A 16,025-nucleotide genomic window follows, 5' to 3' on the forward strand; every position below is an offset into this window, starting at 1 on the left:
TTTTGGATATGTGTTTCAAAAATTGTATACAGTCTATCAAAAGCGAGTTAGAGCAGGAGAAAAACTCTTGTGACAACTCAATTGAAATGAACCGTTCCGGAGAGGTGGCTTCGTAAAATATCGGGACAGAAGAAGGAGAAGGAGAGAGAAAGAAATTAGTCCCGATGGTTACATTGCACATTTACGAAAAGAAACCACCAGAGCTGGGGGCTGGTGCTGCCGTCCGAAGTCCTAGAGCTCGGAGCTGCGAGCTGCAACTGGGCGCAGCTACAGCTGGGGAGCTGGGGGGTGGACGGGGGACGAGCTTGCTAGAGCGATCGGCCAATGATTCGAATAGGTTGGATGCTTCTAGATGCTAGGGTGGCTAGGCACCCCACAGCTCGAAGTGACGACATTACCGGGACCGCACAGACGATTTCCGAGATAGCTCCAGCAGCAATGATTATGTAATTTTGTCTTCGGATTTTGTGATATACCGATACCCGAAAGGTGCTTGCATGCTTGGAGGTGGTGAATCAAACAGTGGAGGCTATTGCGGGCAGGTAGGCAGGTGGGGTCCACTTTCGCGGGGCAGGAACGACCCGGCAGCAGTTAAGCAGCACCTTAAGGTATCCCCGACGCCTTCCTGCCTGGAGCTTCAACCCCACCAACAACCAACGCCTCTTCAACGAGGGTCTTTGTTGTCGTGCTGCGAACACTACAACAACTCAATCCCCATTCAACACCTTTTTCAATTTCACACTACAGACTTCGCGGGTCGGTCGAAACTTCCTACTTCCTCTGCATGGTCAGAGCCACCGCGTCCCGCTAACACGCCACCTTCCGACCTCCGCCATCTTCCTTCTCTCCCGCAGTCAGCCATCAATTAAACGTCAAAATGGCTTCCTCAAGCGTACCCGCGAATCCCACGCCGCAGACAGTCATCCAGCTCGTGCAGAAGCTGGGCGATGCGGACCCGGACTTCCGGTTCATGTCGCTCAATGATCTCCTTCAGGTTCTTGCTAACGGCAAGCCCGACTTCCTGCATCACGACTATAATGTTGCCGCGCGGACGGTTGATAGTATCATCAAGACGCTAGACGACCAGAATGGAGAGGTGCAGAATCTGGCTATCAAATGGTATGTTTTGCTCCCGTCCCCATGGCGATTTCTCCGATTTTCAAAAGCTAATCGTCTCCCTCTTGTGACAAAACAGCCTCGGACCCCTCGTCACGAAAGTCCCGACGCCCATCATCGCCCCGATGATCGAGAAGCTCTCAGCTATCAAGCTCAAAAACTCTGTTGATAACGCTGTTCCGTCACTCGCGCTGCGTGCCGTCATCATCGCCCTGCCGAAGCCCACGCCGGGCCTGCCGCCCAGCAAGGAGGTCCAGGAGGCCTACAACGCTGTCAGTCGGGTCCTGATCCCGCGACTTCTGGGACCCGGTGGCAAGGCCCCCGCGCAGGCCCAGTCGAACAACATCCAGCTGCCGCCTGTCCCTCAGGGTCTTCTGAAGGTTGACAAGGACCTGAGCGCTGAGTCGGTTGACATTTTGATCGAGGTTGTCCGGTGCTTCGGTGTTATGCTCTCGCCCCTCGAGGTTGAGGCGATGCAAGATGCCGTTATCAGCCTGTTGGAGAACGACAAGACGTCTTCGGTTGTAAAGAAGAGGGCCGTCGTCGCGATATCCATTCTCGCTATTCACTTGTCAGACGATTTACTGAGCCAGATGGTTCAGCGTATGGCCAACGACCTCGGTAAGGCCGATATATCGCCAGTCACGCGCCGTCTCTACATTTCCATTACGGGGTCATTGGCAAGGTCAATTCCTACACGTTTCGGTACTTATCTGAGCACGCTGGTGCCCTTCATCCTGCAGGCTCTCAGCGAAAGTGAGCTGGAGAAGCACCTGGAGGAGATCAGCGACGGAGACGACGTCGGTTTGGAGTTTAACGATGTGCGCGAGTCTGCTCTCGTGGCTCTCGAGGCGTTCCTGGCAGCTTGCCCTACGGAAATGCGCCCATTCACCGATGACACTATCAAGGCTTGTCTCAGATATCTGAAGTACGACCCCAATTACGCCATGGGTGACGACGATGAGGACATGGAAGTTGATGAGGATGAAGAGGATGAAGACGCCGACGATGAGTTCGACGATGATGCTGGGTTCGATGACGATGACGACGCAAGCTGGAAGGTCCGCCGATGTGCCGCGAAGGCTCTTTACACTCTCATCTCAACCCGCGGAAGCGGTGATCTGCTAGAGAACGGCGTGCTTTACAGTCAGGCTGGCCCCACCCTTGTCAAGAGATTTGACGAGAGGGAGGAGAACGTTCGTTTGGAAATTATATCCTGCCTGTCTCTCCTTATTCGCAAGACGGGCGAGGGTCTCTATCCCGCCGACCTCTCACTCGACGACCAAGAGCCCGAGGCCCCGAGCTTGATCCCCATCAGCCGCAAGCGTAGGCGTCAGAGCAGTGGTGGCGGTTCATTGGCCGCCCATGTTGCGACTGGTCTTACTTCTCCCACTCTTGAGAGAATCCCCTCCACAGGGCCCCGCGCAGACTTGGCTCGTTTCACGCCCACTATCGTCAAGGCATCCACGAAGCTGCTCAAGGGCAAGGTCATCCCTACGAAGCAGGCCATAATCAACCTCTTGGACGATATCATTACGGTTCAGCGGGGTGGTCTGTCCGACTACTTCAACGACGCTATTGGTCCTATCATCGAGTCCATCAAGCCCACCGGAGCTTCTGCGCTTTCCTCGTCACTGGCTGCTTCTGGTGGTAATGCATCCGCCACACCTAGCACCTTACGTGTTGCTGCCCTGAAGCTCACCAGCGACATTGCCAAGACTCACTCTTCAAGTCTCCTTCAGCCATACCTGACCAAGATTGTGGCCGGCGTAGTTGCCGCGGCTAACGACCGATTCTACAAGATCTCCAGCGAAGCTATTGGTACGATTGAGGAGTTGGTGAAGGCTATCACACCCCCTCGCTCTAAGATGACGGCACAGAAGTTCAAGGGCGAGCTGCAGAAGCTCTTCGATACTATTATAGATCGGATTACCGCAACTGACGCTGACGCTGAGGTCAAGCAGCGCGGTATACATGCTTTGGGTGTCCTTTTGTCCCGGACGTCTGGTGCAGATGGTGCTGGCTTGATTGCCGCAGACAAACGCCAAGCTGCACTTGGGGCACTCCTCGACAGACTCAAGAACGAGACCACCAGACTTGCCGCCGTTAGAGCCGTGGACAACGTTGCTGCTTTCAGCACTAGCAGTGGCCAACTGGAGACAGCATGGATCCGGGAGGTTGCCCTGGAGCTAGCAGGCCAGCTACGGAAGGCGAACCGGTCTCTTCGTGGCTCAAGCATCCAGGCTTTGAAACATTTGGTCGTGTCGCCTACTTCCAAGGGTCAGCTCGACGCGGACACTATCCAGGGCCTCGTCTCAGCATTGGTGCCTGTCATTAGCAATCATGATACCCACCTCCTGGCCCCGGCACTACTTGTTCTCGCAACTTTGGTGGAAGAGAACGCGAACCTCGTGGTTAACGATTCAATCACTGCCACAATCTGCAGTCTTCTGAAGTCTAGTTATGCCAGCATCGTCCTGGACCAGATCTTGATTCTAGTTACAAAGGTTGGCGAGAGCGGTTCTGGACAGTCTTTGATGCAGGGAATACTTAAGGAAGTCAGTATTGAAGGCGACCCCGTTGTAGTTGGCAAAGTCATTGGCGCGCTTCTCGTCGCCAGTGGAAATTCTGCTGGCGTGACGATTGAGAGCTTTATCTCTGAGCTGCAGAACAGCACGCAGAAGAGAGATGATGCCAGAATCAGTTTGGCTCTGGCAGTGCTCGGTGAGGCCGGTCTCCGGCTTGGACCCAACTCGCCTCTTCAACCTGACCTGTTCCTGAAGCAGTTCCACGAAGAACCTGACAAGGTTTCGATTTCGGCTGCGGTGGCTCTGGGTCGCGCGGGCTCGGGCAATGTGTCCCAGTATCTCCCAGTGATTCTAGATACCATGCAGAAGGGTGGCAACACGCAATACTTGCTCATTCAGTCGATCAAGGAGATCTTGCAGCAGGTCACCGTTCTGTCTGCAGAGGTTTCCAAGTTTGCCGCACCGATTTGGCAACATCTCCTCTCGGCCTCCACCATTCCCGATAACCGTGTGGTCTGCGCAGAGTGTGTCGGTCGACTGACCATCATCGATTCTCAGACTTTCATGCCCCAACTGCAGGCAAGTGACCAAACCAAAACGTATTGAGTTGATACTAACATCTTGAAGTCCCTTCTGAGAGATCAAAACCCGGACATCCGCGGAATGGCTGTGCAGGCTGTTCGATATACCCTGCCTGACAGCGACGAGGCTTTTGATGCCATGCTCAAGAACGTTCTTGTTGACATGCTTCTCGTCATGCTTCAGGACACGGAGATGGACAATCGTCGCCTGGCTATGTCGACATTGAACTCGGCGGCTCACAACAAGCCCGATCTAATTCTCCCTCACCTTGGTGAACTGATGCCGTTCGTATTGGCTGAGTCAGTGATCAAGCCACAGTTGATTCGCGAAGTCATGATGGGCCCCTTCAAACATATGGTGGATGATGGCCTTGAAGTCCGCAAGGTAGGTGTAAGCCCATGCTGTGGGTAGACTTGAGCTAACCCTTGATGCAGAGCGCATACGAAACTCTTTACGCTCTCATGGAGACCGCTTTCTCAAGAATCAACAACATCGACTTCTACGATCGCGTTGTCGCAGGTCTCAAAGATGACAACGACATCCGCAGTCTCTGCAACCTCATGGTATCCAAGCTCATCGTACTCGATCCCGACGAGACAGCTCGACGACTAGATACTATTGCGGAGGCTTACCGCGCCATTCTGTCGACCAAGTTGAAGGACGGTGCTGTGAAGCAAGATGTAGAGAAGCAGGAAGAGGCCAATAAGAGCGTCCTGCGTGTGACGCTCCTTCTTGGAGACAGACTCAAGAGCAACAAGACGGGCTCCGGCAAGGCGGTCGCCAACGCCGGCGCCGGCGGTGCGAGCCAGGTCTGGAGCGCGTACTGGGAGTGGGTGAACAAGGAATTCCAAGCATCGCTTAGAAGCCTGCGTGAGGAAAGCAAGGAAAACCGGGCCTTGTAAGCAGTAGAAGTTCCTGGCCGGGATGAATATCTTCTGGCGTTATTGTAAATGGAGCGGCAGGAACCAAAGCAATGCATACTCTCGGATTTCAAAAAATTGATTCATTTCGAATGTGTCTTGTCTGCCTAAATCTGGACACGCAAGCTCTTTATGAGCTGAAATCGTTTCTGCTTTCGTCATGAATCAAAGGGCTGATCAGGCATCCCGTCTTGCCCATTCCCCATAGCCTCTGAACCAGTGGCATATGCAGGTCGTGAACCTTGGCGTACTGTACCGGGCAAGCTAGCGTAACGAGCTGACAGCCAAGGCCCAGGTCATGCCGATTTTATTTTGTTTTCCTATTTGGCTGGTATCGGAATTGAGGCGCATGAAAAGATGACAGGTTTGATGTCTTGTATTCGTGGCGTCCAGGGTGTGTTACCGTTGGACGTCATGTAAGCCACTTAATGTGGGGAGGGTCACGCTTAGGCGTTATGCTGAACCATGATGAGCCATCATAACTGACAGCCTTAGCAACATTCCTGTGACAGTAAAAGGGTTTAAAAAGACAAGATTGTCTCGGATTCGCTGTGATTATAGTTTATCATTTAACAGTATTACATATATATATATTCATTCCGATTATATTGCACTGGTTAATTTCACTAGGAACACGTGAAACCTAGCATCTTGCCGGCGCCTAATACAACTCCTTAGACGAGTTCAATTGAATCAAACATACGACGGCGGCCCTTCATCAGATCCGACTCTTTTTTTTTTTCCTATCAAGTAAATATCGAAGAATCGCTGTATAATTATCCCGCAAAAATGGCAACTTCTCGTGCCTGGACCTTCGCATCCCGCGGCAACCCCCGCTCCGTTCTCTCCCTCACCTCTCGGCCAGCACCAACGCTCCCCCCCTCGTCTCTCTACCTCTCCAAGACAAAGTCCATCCCGGACCGTGAAGGGGGAAAAGAATGGCTCCTCATCAAAGTTGCCTACGCTGCACTGAATCCGGCGGGGCACCTCTACATCACAATGATCCCCGCCATGGCACGCACGAAGACCGCAGTCCCGGAGTTGGATCTAAGCGGGACCGTAGCGGACGTGTGGACTCCTGGTTCTGAACCCAGCGCCGGAGAACAGAGCATCTCTTCGAGCGTTGTAAAGCGGCCTCGTTTTAAAAAGGGCGACCGTGTTGCGGCGTTCATACCCGTCTCCATCGGCTGGCCGACTGGGACCGGCGCTCTGGCAGAACACGTCGTCCTCCCTGCCCGGTATGTAGTTCCCGTGCCGGCGCACTTGTCCCTCCGGGACGCGAGTTGTGCGTTCACGGCAGGTTGCACGGCCCTCATGACTATCCGTTCTGCAAACCTGAAGAAGGGTGACAGGGTGCTTGTGAACGGGGCGAGCGGAGGCATCGGGACGTTCGCAGTGCAGGCGATCAGGGACATTGTCGGCGACGAGGGTTACGTAGTCGCTGTATGCTCCGGAAGGAACGCGGAAATGGTCAAGGGCCTGCGCGTGGACGAGGTCGTCGATTACACCGCCTCTCCGCAGGTTTCAAACGCTCTGAAGGAGAAGTTCGGAAGGGAGGGGAAGATGTTTGATGCGGTGGTGGACTGTATCGGCGTGCAGGACGTCTACGCTAACTGCGCATCTTACCTCGTCCCAGAGGGCGTCTACGCAGCCGTCGGGATCAAGCCGCTCAGCCAGACCTACGGCGGGTTTATGAAGGCAGTATGGACGATGCAGATGAACGCTCTATGGCCTTCCTCGCCGTGGCTGGGCGGTACGGGGCGGCGGTGGATCGGAACATCGATGATGAATCCAGAGAGGGAATTGATGGAGGAGGTCATGGGTATGCTAGCTGACGGGAGGGTGAAGGTCGTCGTTGACAGGGAGTTGGGTTTCGAAGAGGCTGTCGATGGGTACGATGTGGTTGGGAGCGGGCGAGCAAGAGGAAAGATCGTTGTGAAGGTTGATGGAGAGTGACGTCTAAGAATCGACGTGGTGTAACATGTTTCTCCGCATCTTTTAGCGTAATTTTGTTGTTTATCTGCATATTCAAGAGTTACGGAAATCCATCGCATATATCAAGATAGAGGAAATAGGTAATGGAATCACAATCTCAACAGCCAAGTATACAACTCAGTTGAGGGTATATTCTAAGCGCTATATCCATGTATAACCACCTTCTTTTTAATATCGTCTTGCCGATCTCTAGATTATATTGCTTTTCATACAAAGCCTCAAAGTCAGTATAAACCCCTTTTCGCGAAGCATTCAAGCTTCCATACATGTTGCTGTCTACACATGGCTATTCCGTAGGCCAGTCTAGCAAGAAAGCCCCTGTCTGTTTCTGTAATCAAAGGACACGACAACTGCCTTTGCGTACGCAAGCGCAGCAGCCAAAACCTGTAAAGATACAGTCAGTTCTTGCGTGTTCCCTCTTTAGGTTCTCTCAGTCATGCCCAACCTACCATGATGTGCATGATCTGGTGACTGGCTCCAAACAAGTCAAAAGTTTTTGGAAACCACAGTTCAGGGAACTTAGCATTTTGTCAGTACGCACTGTCATCAAGACACTTTCTTCAGGCCACCTCGAGCCCTTGTGACTAGAGAAAGCAACTTACCTTTGCCGAATACACCAACACTGCAGCAGCGTTACATGCAGCAGTAACGACAACCCACTCCCCACCAACCCTCGCCCACTCCTCCTCTATCCCAAACACTAGAACTCCATGCCCGATGGGCATTACAAAAGCTGCAACGCCAAACGTCGCAAAAAGCGCAGCGCGGTGATGCCCCAGATGCACAGCACCAAGATTCGGTCTTGCCGTTGCTGCCGCACAAAGAACGGCCAGGAATCCAGTCACAAGGACGTAGGCATCTCGGGTGAGGGGTGAACAGGGGAAAGTGTAGTGTGCAAGGGGCGCAGTTGAGCTCCACATCAGGGCTAGAACTCCGTGAAAGTCTGCTTTTATGCCGGCAAGGTAGTAGGCTTCGCTATGGGACATGAAGGTGTGGAAGCTACGCGTATGTAAGTAACGTCTTCTGCAGAGATACTAGATATGACGTGCGTGGCCCACGTGAGGGGCAGTTATGAACTGGGGTTCAGCCAAGCACAAGAATGACACCAACTTACGCAGTAGAGAGGACGAAGCATATGGTTACCCCCAGGGCGTAGATACTGCATACGACGACGTCTGATGTTGAAGCAATGGACCATCTTGGCGGAAGGCCATCACTGAAAACAAAAGCGGGCATGAGAATGAAGAGAACTGCTCCGATGATATGCGAATAAATGTTGACTGTTTTTCGTCTTAGACTCTGAACTTCTTGATATGGATTTGGTCTTCAGGCTGACTTACCTGTTTCATTGTGAACGTACGTCCAACTCCTTAAGCATTCCCAGATCGAAAAGCACGCCTTCCTATGGCACTCCATAGTTAATGTCTGAGAGGTAGGTTGTGTTACACATTACTAACCGATAGCCTGTCTTCATATGTTCACTTCCACATCTGCTGATCGTTAATAGTTGGTTCTCGTGTTGCTATACTGGCAAGCTCACTGTTGCCACTCAGCTAAACACAACATCAGCAACTCTGACCACACAAGTTTATGCTAGAGGATGAGACTCACGAAGGTCCTCCCACACAAGTAGAGGTGGGCTCCTCTCTACCTTGACCACCTCATCATGACTTCCCCAGCTCCCCAACTTCTTCGCGGAACCCTCACTCTCAACAACTGAACGCAACCCCCGCCTCATAGCGGACGTCGAAAGAAGAGCTGCCATTGCGAGGAGAGATATGGGAAGACGTCAAAACTGTTCTGTACTAGGCCTGCAAGGACAGGATTGTCCGCTCCGTTAAAACTTTACGGATCGCAAAGAAGACGATCTCTGTGGTGAACCCACAACTCAACGGCCCGTCTCTCCTCGGAAGTAGTCACAAACTCCCGGCGCCGAGACGACTTCAGCGACCAGCAAACACAACTCAAAGCTGATAACCAAGGGATAACCTAAAAGTCATCCACAAAATCAAGGCACTCAGAGTCAAACTAAGTTCCCATCCCTCAGGCACGATTCATGGTATGAAAACAGATAGACGATAACAAGGCTTGGAAATGACCACCTACCACATCACAGAAAGGGAAAAAAAAACGACGCTTCTCACACCCGAGTCAGAATGATCGAAAAGTCCTTCTCTGTTTCTCGTTTGCCGCCGCAGTCGCCGCAGCCCACTAACTCGAAACCCGCGCCGGAAGCGCGCCGATCCGGTGTGTCGTCGTCGCATCTGACCACGGGCTAATTGTAACGATGCACTGACGCAGACCCATGAATAATGCAATAGTGCGCGAATACCGCACCGCAGAGGGGACGGCGGAGGGAGGTGGGTAAAGAGGCGAAGGAGCGCTAGTTGAGTACGGGCCGGAACGTGGTCACCGAGCATTTGATGGGATGCAGGGAAGGACCCTCGTGCGGGAGAGACCGTTGCTTCTAGAACTTTAACGGTGTTGAAACGAAACATTCTTGATCAGACTACCAGCGTGAGCCGTTCAAGCGAACAGGTGAGAGTGGGAGATTTGCACCGACCCAATATGCGAAAATGCATGTGTCTGAGGTGCTAAAGGATTGATCCCGTCAGCTTTTTTTGTGTCAAAGGCTCAATTCGACTACTTGGCTGCACGGCAATGAAGTCGCGTAGCATTGTCGTACATGATTGCGGAACAGGATTAGTTGTAATCATTCTGAAAGCTTTAGAGAATCTTCTCTTCGTCCAAGTCAACCGTGCAGATCACACAGTAAGACGCTCCAGCAAAGCTCCCACGGTCGCTTCGAAGGATGACTGGTAGCAGAAAGCACAGAAAACGACCTCACAATTCAGCTGCTTCCTTCATGGCCGTGGCGGCGAGTGACTAAGAGCAAATGGGAAACAAGGTTGTTGATGCAAAAGTCGTATGTATACCCTTAGTAAACGAAATATTGCCCCGACGGCCGTTACAATCATCTTTCGTTGGCTTGAAAGCATCTACAGCCACTCATAATACCCTAGCTTTATGAAAATTGCTACCTCCAAGTTCCCATAGCCATGGTAGGACAGTGAAGCCATCTACAACTGTCAATAAGTGAAAGGCGAAATCGCAAATCAAGCTTTTTAAGATGTAGGCCCCCCCCAAGTGTTTTTTTTCTTCTTCTTCTCTACCTAAGGTAGTTAGCGTAGGCCATGACAATGTTTACTGCTTAAGTCGTTTGTAGAAGCGTTATGGACTGGCTTGTCTGCTTTATCCCTACTTGCGTATTAAAGACAACTAGTCAAGTGGCTTGGTGGGCTTTCAAGTTTCAGCAACTCCGATTGTTGGGGAAACATAGAAAGAAACCCCAAGGTTTGTTTCCATATTTGCTTCGTGATGAACACAGTCTTGTCGGGACTTCATCGTCACCTCGCATGAAACAATCGTAGCCTCGTCAAGTACACTGCTTGCGGCTTCCAGCTCAGGAATGAGAGATCGCTCACCTCCTGGGGTTGTCTTGACAAATCAGCCATGTGCCGAGTTAGAAGATCACATGCCGCACACCAAACCTTCCTTTGCCGCTTCGATCTGCCCTAGAGCCTTGTCCAAGTGTATGTAGTATAACGTTGCCCAGGCCGCCACCTGCTGTTGATTGAGAACGACGTAGAAGAACCCTAGAAGCGGCGACTTTTGAAACAAACACATTAATTCCGCATACGGAGAGCCACCGTCTCCTCCGGTTGCTGGCAAAAAAAGAGGCCTCGTAAGCTACGACCGGGCTTCTGAAACATATCACCTACCTCGGGTTCTTCTGTCAAGGAAGACTCTGTCGCAAACAAACCGTGAATCACCAACATTAAGATGTGTCACACAAGGGAGGAAACACAGCCACAACCTCGGAACGCTTCGAGCGAGAGAAGAAGAAAAAAGTTTCGTCCGTAAGACGAACTCAACTGATGTGCGTCTTTGTCGTTTTCCGCAATACAGCACATCAACTGCCGGGCAGAGGCTGAGACAAGAGTCGTTGGTAACAAACATGCTTCAGAGACCGCTGCAGCCTTATAGATTGCGGGTTAATGCAAAAAAAAAGAAGAAAAAAAAAAAAAAAAAAGACACAGACAGCCACAAACTACCACATTGCATATAAGACCTAGGAATGCTCGAATTAGGCATTTGTGGACCCCGAAGCGGAGGAACCTCGAAGAGTAAGGAATACTACCGTCATACATTTGTGTCGCTGAGGTCATTGTCTGCTTTCGGGAAGCCCTTGAGAATGTTTCGAGGTCTCAATATAGGCGCCTCCCTTTTGGCTTGGCACGCCGCTTTTGTGAGTGGCACGAACTCAGATTAGGACCTTCAAGTTGACCTCAATACCCGAGAATACAGACTTTCGCTCTTCTAACTTCGTTCTATACCCATTGCTCCGCCAATTCTTGCGTCCTGAATCGCTATCATGCAAGGGCTGACCTCAATCACAACTCAGTAATGGGGCGGAAGTACCATGCTTTCGGATTGGGGCCATCCTCATCATAATACGCCTTGGTAGATTCGGCCTTAAAGATCAAAACTAAGAAAAAAACTACCGACGCCTAAGAGGGAGGGCGGAAGAGACAAGTGCCTCTGGTAAACTGAACAATTAGTGCGCGATCGAAAGGGCAAAAAGCTCATGGCCGGCACATATCGCTAGCACCAGCTGGGCCGACTTCAAAATCGACTCAGACAGCCCTAGAATTAGCTCCGGATCTGAGAGCGCTCTGAAGACATATCCCCGGTCTCACGGTGTGCCGCCCACCGATGGAAGTAAGGACGGTCAGCGGGGGCTGGATGAACTGATCTACTAATGCATTACGTGGGTTGCCCGCCCCCGACGTCGCTCGCCTGACTCGCTATTGGGGCTAGCCTGCACCATCATCAATTGTTGAGCGACTCAAGTTGCCTACCACCCAGGCCTGACCAACTCCGGGTTTCTGGGATTTTGATTAACGACGAGCCAGAGATGCCTATATGCAGGGTTTTTCTCCATGGGAAAAGGTTGCCCGTGGGGCGAGTAGGCAATTAGCTCATTGAAGAAGACTGCAACCTCAAACCTCGCGATCAACCTTCGGTTGGGGGGGTGGAGATGTGACCCTGCCCCCAAGACCCTCTCTCCGGGAGGATCAATTTCAGGCACGAGGCGAGGGGTGGACTTTGCGTAAAGCAACCTTGCTGATCTGCCTTCTGCAGCCGGAGGTGGTCTTGGTCTTGGTCTGAAGTCAATGCTTTGGCTGACATTCCTCACCTCCAGAACGGGATATAACCCGAATAGCTGGGATGGCGTCCTATACCCTTTTTCTTTCTTTGTTTCTTTTCCTGAACAAGTGTAACCTCAAGTCGGACCAGCCAGCACGACCAGCAGCTGCGTAGTTATCTAGGGGCGAAGTTTCCTATTGAGATATTTTCGTTGTCTGAAAACTCAAATAGAGGGGAGATGGATCATTTGTGTGATGGAAGAGGGCCAACGTCTACAGTTGCCTTGTTTATCCCCGGTGTGCGAGTCAAGACCTCTGCTTCCTACTAGTAACAATTGGAATGAAATACGATGTGTCCGATGTTACTGTAGTTTGGGTTGCCGCTAAGAAAAGCGGTTTGTGCTCAAGAGCAGGGGATGTGACATACACAATGATGACGGCGGCGGAAAAGACCGTTAGAACTCATTCAAGTCACACTTGCGGATGTGCGAGGTATTTGCAATGCCAACAAAGACGGGGACGGCCAACATCGGCCGTGGTTAGGCGGGTGCAGTATCCGGATGATGAGAACGGACTCATTTCATGCTGAGGCAAGACATGTCCGTGCGGTCAAAGAGGGTGTGCTTGTCGCTGGGCGATCATCCAAACAGCTCTCTCTGTAGGCGTGGTCATTTCATGCAGCAATGGCGGCCGCAGAGGGAAGGCCGATGAACTTCGTTGTATCAGGAAGGAGCCTAAGATGTCGAGTTTTCGAAGAAAGCCATTGGTGTACGTTGTAAGCCACTTAAGCATTTCCATGTTGGCCATGCGCTTGGCAGGAGAAACGAGACGGGCGAACTATGGGTCTCTCTACATAACTAGTAGTAAGCCGTGATGGCGTTTTTCTCGTTTTTCTCGTCCGAGGTTGTGGCTTTGTAGGTGCTATCCGCTTGGCCACGCGATTGACAAGTTACTCAGCTGGCTTAGCCACGAGAGGAAAAAGAAAGCGAACAGCTTTAGGAGTGTGGGGGTACCGCTTCCACAGGGAATGACGATCAGGCTTGAACGAGGTCGGTCTTGGCTTTCAGCAGCCCATTCCTTTATTTGCCTCATCCCTACAGTGGATATTCAAACCGTCCTAAGGTTGATACGCCACATTTCAGAAAGGGATTAGGGAGAAAACGTGCTCCTTCATCAGGGGAGCACTGCCCAAAAGGAAGACGGCATCGTCAAGAAGCACGGAAATCTAAGGCGCACCGTTCTCGTCAACTGAATGCGTACATGTTCTTGCCTGTTTGACATGGACCAAGGCATGTGGATTTCGAAATCTTTGGTCCTAAAACGGCAGCGTATGCCACATTCAAGAAGTCGTATACTCAGGATAAATGGCGGGAAGCTGGCGTACAAGGGCACTGCAAACTAGAAGAAAAAGAAAAGAAAAGAAAAAAGAGGATGCTTTGAGAGTTACAGAGTATATTCCTCCGAAGGGAATAGGCGAGTTGCTCTGGCGTCAGCAAAATACCGTTGACGCCAGGTCCGTCATCCGGCCCCGGATTGGGGTGCTTTGTCCGCTCCTTAAACCCGTTTGTCATCACCCCTGATCCCAGTTGCTTCTGCTCTGTTTGCCCTGCGAGATTGGCGACGTTGGGCCAGGGGGCGCATACGTTAGGTGCGGCAGAGATATTGCATGCGTTTGATCCGTAATAAGCGTGATACTTAGGAGAGGGTCGCTACCGTTGCTAAAGGGGACCCGTGAGAGATACGGCGTACGTATTCGTTCAGATGGGAGCCGAGATGAGAAGGAAGGATGGCAACTAGGTGACCGGAGCAACCAGTTTGATCCATTGATAGGACAACTGCCGGGGGACAGGGGGCGCCTTGGGAGAGCACATGGTCGAGTCCGACTCGGTTGTGCCTTCCGAGGGCATTTTCACTGATTGTCGGCTACAAGGACTTGTCCAAAGAAGGAGTTGGCCCGCAGCTGATTGCCGGAACTTTGTGCAATGAGCAAACATGTCGACACCATCTTGGGGATTTGAGTGCTGAGAGCCCTTGCTCAGTTCCGCACATGACCTGTGATTTTTTACCCGACAGGCCAAGCTATGCCAGGTACGAGCGGCATGGGCAGGTCTAGCTCAGGAGGCGCGGATTTCAGGGCAAGGCACAATAGATGGGTCCTCGGAGGTCTTGGTAGCTGCATGCATTGTGATCTCCGCAATAGTGCAGAATCATGGCGAAGTATGTATACTACTAGCTGGCGAACCAGCGGAGCAAGGAACGGGTTGGACTAGACCAGGCACTTCCAAATTTCGACCAGCCGTATTGTGTTAGTCAATGACGGTGGGTGACACGATGACTACTGGTTAGGCCAGGCAGTACTGCATCGCGCCCGGCCGGACTGAATGTCAGAGAGGCCACATGGGCTTTAGCTTGGTCAATAGTGAGCGTCGATGGAATGCGATGCAACGCGATGTCATGCTATGCCATGCCATGCACTCACTACCTGCATGAGGTGCATATCTGAGAGCGCCCGCCCGACTGCAGCTTCGACCAAGAAAATGTGGACGTGCTGGAGCTGGAGCTGGACCGGACCTTTCGAGGGCACTGTCGACTGCAGGCACTACATACAGCAAGGTCTGGGGTGATAATGGAGGGGGGGGGGGGGGGGGCGCAACGGAATGTGTGGATGAAGGGTGGAGACTGAGAAGGGACGGTTCGGTCCCTCAGATCCGCAAAGTTCGCAGCGAGTTATCATTGGTGAAGGCAAAGCGAAGCACAACGTGCAAAGGGTGCTGTCGTGGCGGGTAAGAGGGAGGGCGAGGGGAAGATGCCCGGTTGATCCAGCATGGTTCGATAGTGATGTCTTGAGATGAAGTAGCGGTGGAGGCGCACGTATGGGGTTTCTCGTCGAACGATTTGAGGGCATGGCAATGTCCGTGACAACGGCTTCCGCTCCCGTCAACTGACAAGTACTATAGTAGCCTCCAAGGACCCAGTTGTTTGCCTCTTTCCTATTCCCAGTCGGTAGAAGTACTACTAGTACGTAGTACTCCGTAGTCGCAGACCGTGATCCGCCAGTGATGTCGTGTTGTAGTGGAGGGGCACCAGGACGCAAAAGAAAAAGGATGTCGCAGGAGGCGAGTTGGGGCCGAGAGGCTTCTCGTGAGATTGGGTAGCAAGTATACAACATCAGAAATTGAGCTCGCCATTTCCACTGGTGCAATACGATTCGCGAACCAAAGTGGAATGTCGTCTGGTAAAGGCATAGTTGAGGGGGGATTAAACCTGGTACAACACTGAACTTGTGCTACCCGTGACGGTGGGAGTATCGCTCGTGCCGCTGTTCAGAAACGCGGGAGGACTTGGAAAACGGGACAGGGTCTTGGGTATCTGCGGGCAAGGTGAAGACAAGTTTGAGTTTGTTAGTTAGTGAAGGCATCCCAATCTGCAGGTATTCAAGGCCGTCCCAAGGGCAAAGCCTAGCGAGGAGACGGGTCGAGTACAACTCCACAAGTGCCGGAGATTCCACCGCTGTGCAAAAGACATAGGCTCCAGCAACACCACAGCGGCAGTAAATAGCTACCGATGGTGCGGTGAAGCATTTTCAGCTCCCAATCCAGGTTCTTGGTCTAAATGCAGTGACATTTCGTAGAACCCAGGGAATGTGTTCCGCTCCACGAAGTCGAAGTGCGCTT

The 16,025-nt window shown here is 52.0% G+C and overlaps 3 protein-coding genes across 3 annotated transcripts; 2 read left to right on the forward strand and 1 right to left on the reverse strand.

Annotated features, from left to right (window-relative positions):
- Nucleotides 1-877: 877 nt before the first annotated feature.
- Nucleotides 878-5,128, forward strand: CTRU02_201527 (cullin binding protein; the record flags this gene model as incomplete). Its single annotated transcript, XM_036728992.1, has 4 exons — nt 878-1,119; nt 1,196-4,223; nt 4,272-4,610; nt 4,661-5,128. The coding sequence occupies 4 exons, from the start codon at nt 878-880 to the stop codon at nt 5,126-5,128; spliced, it is 4,077 nt and encodes a 1,358-aa protein (XP_036579143.1).
- An 807-nt stretch (nt 5,129-5,935) lies between these two features.
- Nucleotides 5,936-7,102, forward strand: CTRU02_201528 (zinc alcohol dehydrogenase; the record flags this gene model as incomplete). Its single annotated transcript, XM_036728993.1, has 1 exon — nt 5,936-7,102. The coding sequence occupies one exon, from the start codon at nt 5,936-5,938 to the stop codon at nt 7,100-7,102; it is 1,167 nt and encodes a 388-aa protein (XP_036579144.1).
- Nucleotides 7,103-7,444: 342 nt separating this feature from the next.
- On the reverse strand, nt 7,445-8,906 carry CTRU02_201529 (hemolysin-iii channel protein; the record flags this gene model as incomplete). Its single annotated transcript, XM_036728994.1, has 7 exons — nt 7,445-7,525; nt 7,591-7,659; nt 7,744-8,140; nt 8,256-8,421; nt 8,482-8,543; nt 8,599-8,663; nt 8,769-8,906. 7 exons carry the CDS (start codon nt 8,904-8,906, stop codon nt 7,445-7,447), a joined length of 978 nt encoding a protein of 325 aa, XP_036579145.1.
- Between the last annotated feature and the right edge of the window lie 7,119 nt (nt 8,907-16,025).

Source organism: Colletotrichum truncatum, assembly GCF_014235925.2.
Source record: "Colletotrichum truncatum strain CMES1059 chromosome Unknown Contig_0001, whole genome shotgun sequence".
Lineage (NCBI taxonomy): Eukaryota > Fungi > Ascomycota > Sordariomycetes > Glomerellales > Glomerellaceae > Colletotrichum > Colletotrichum truncatum.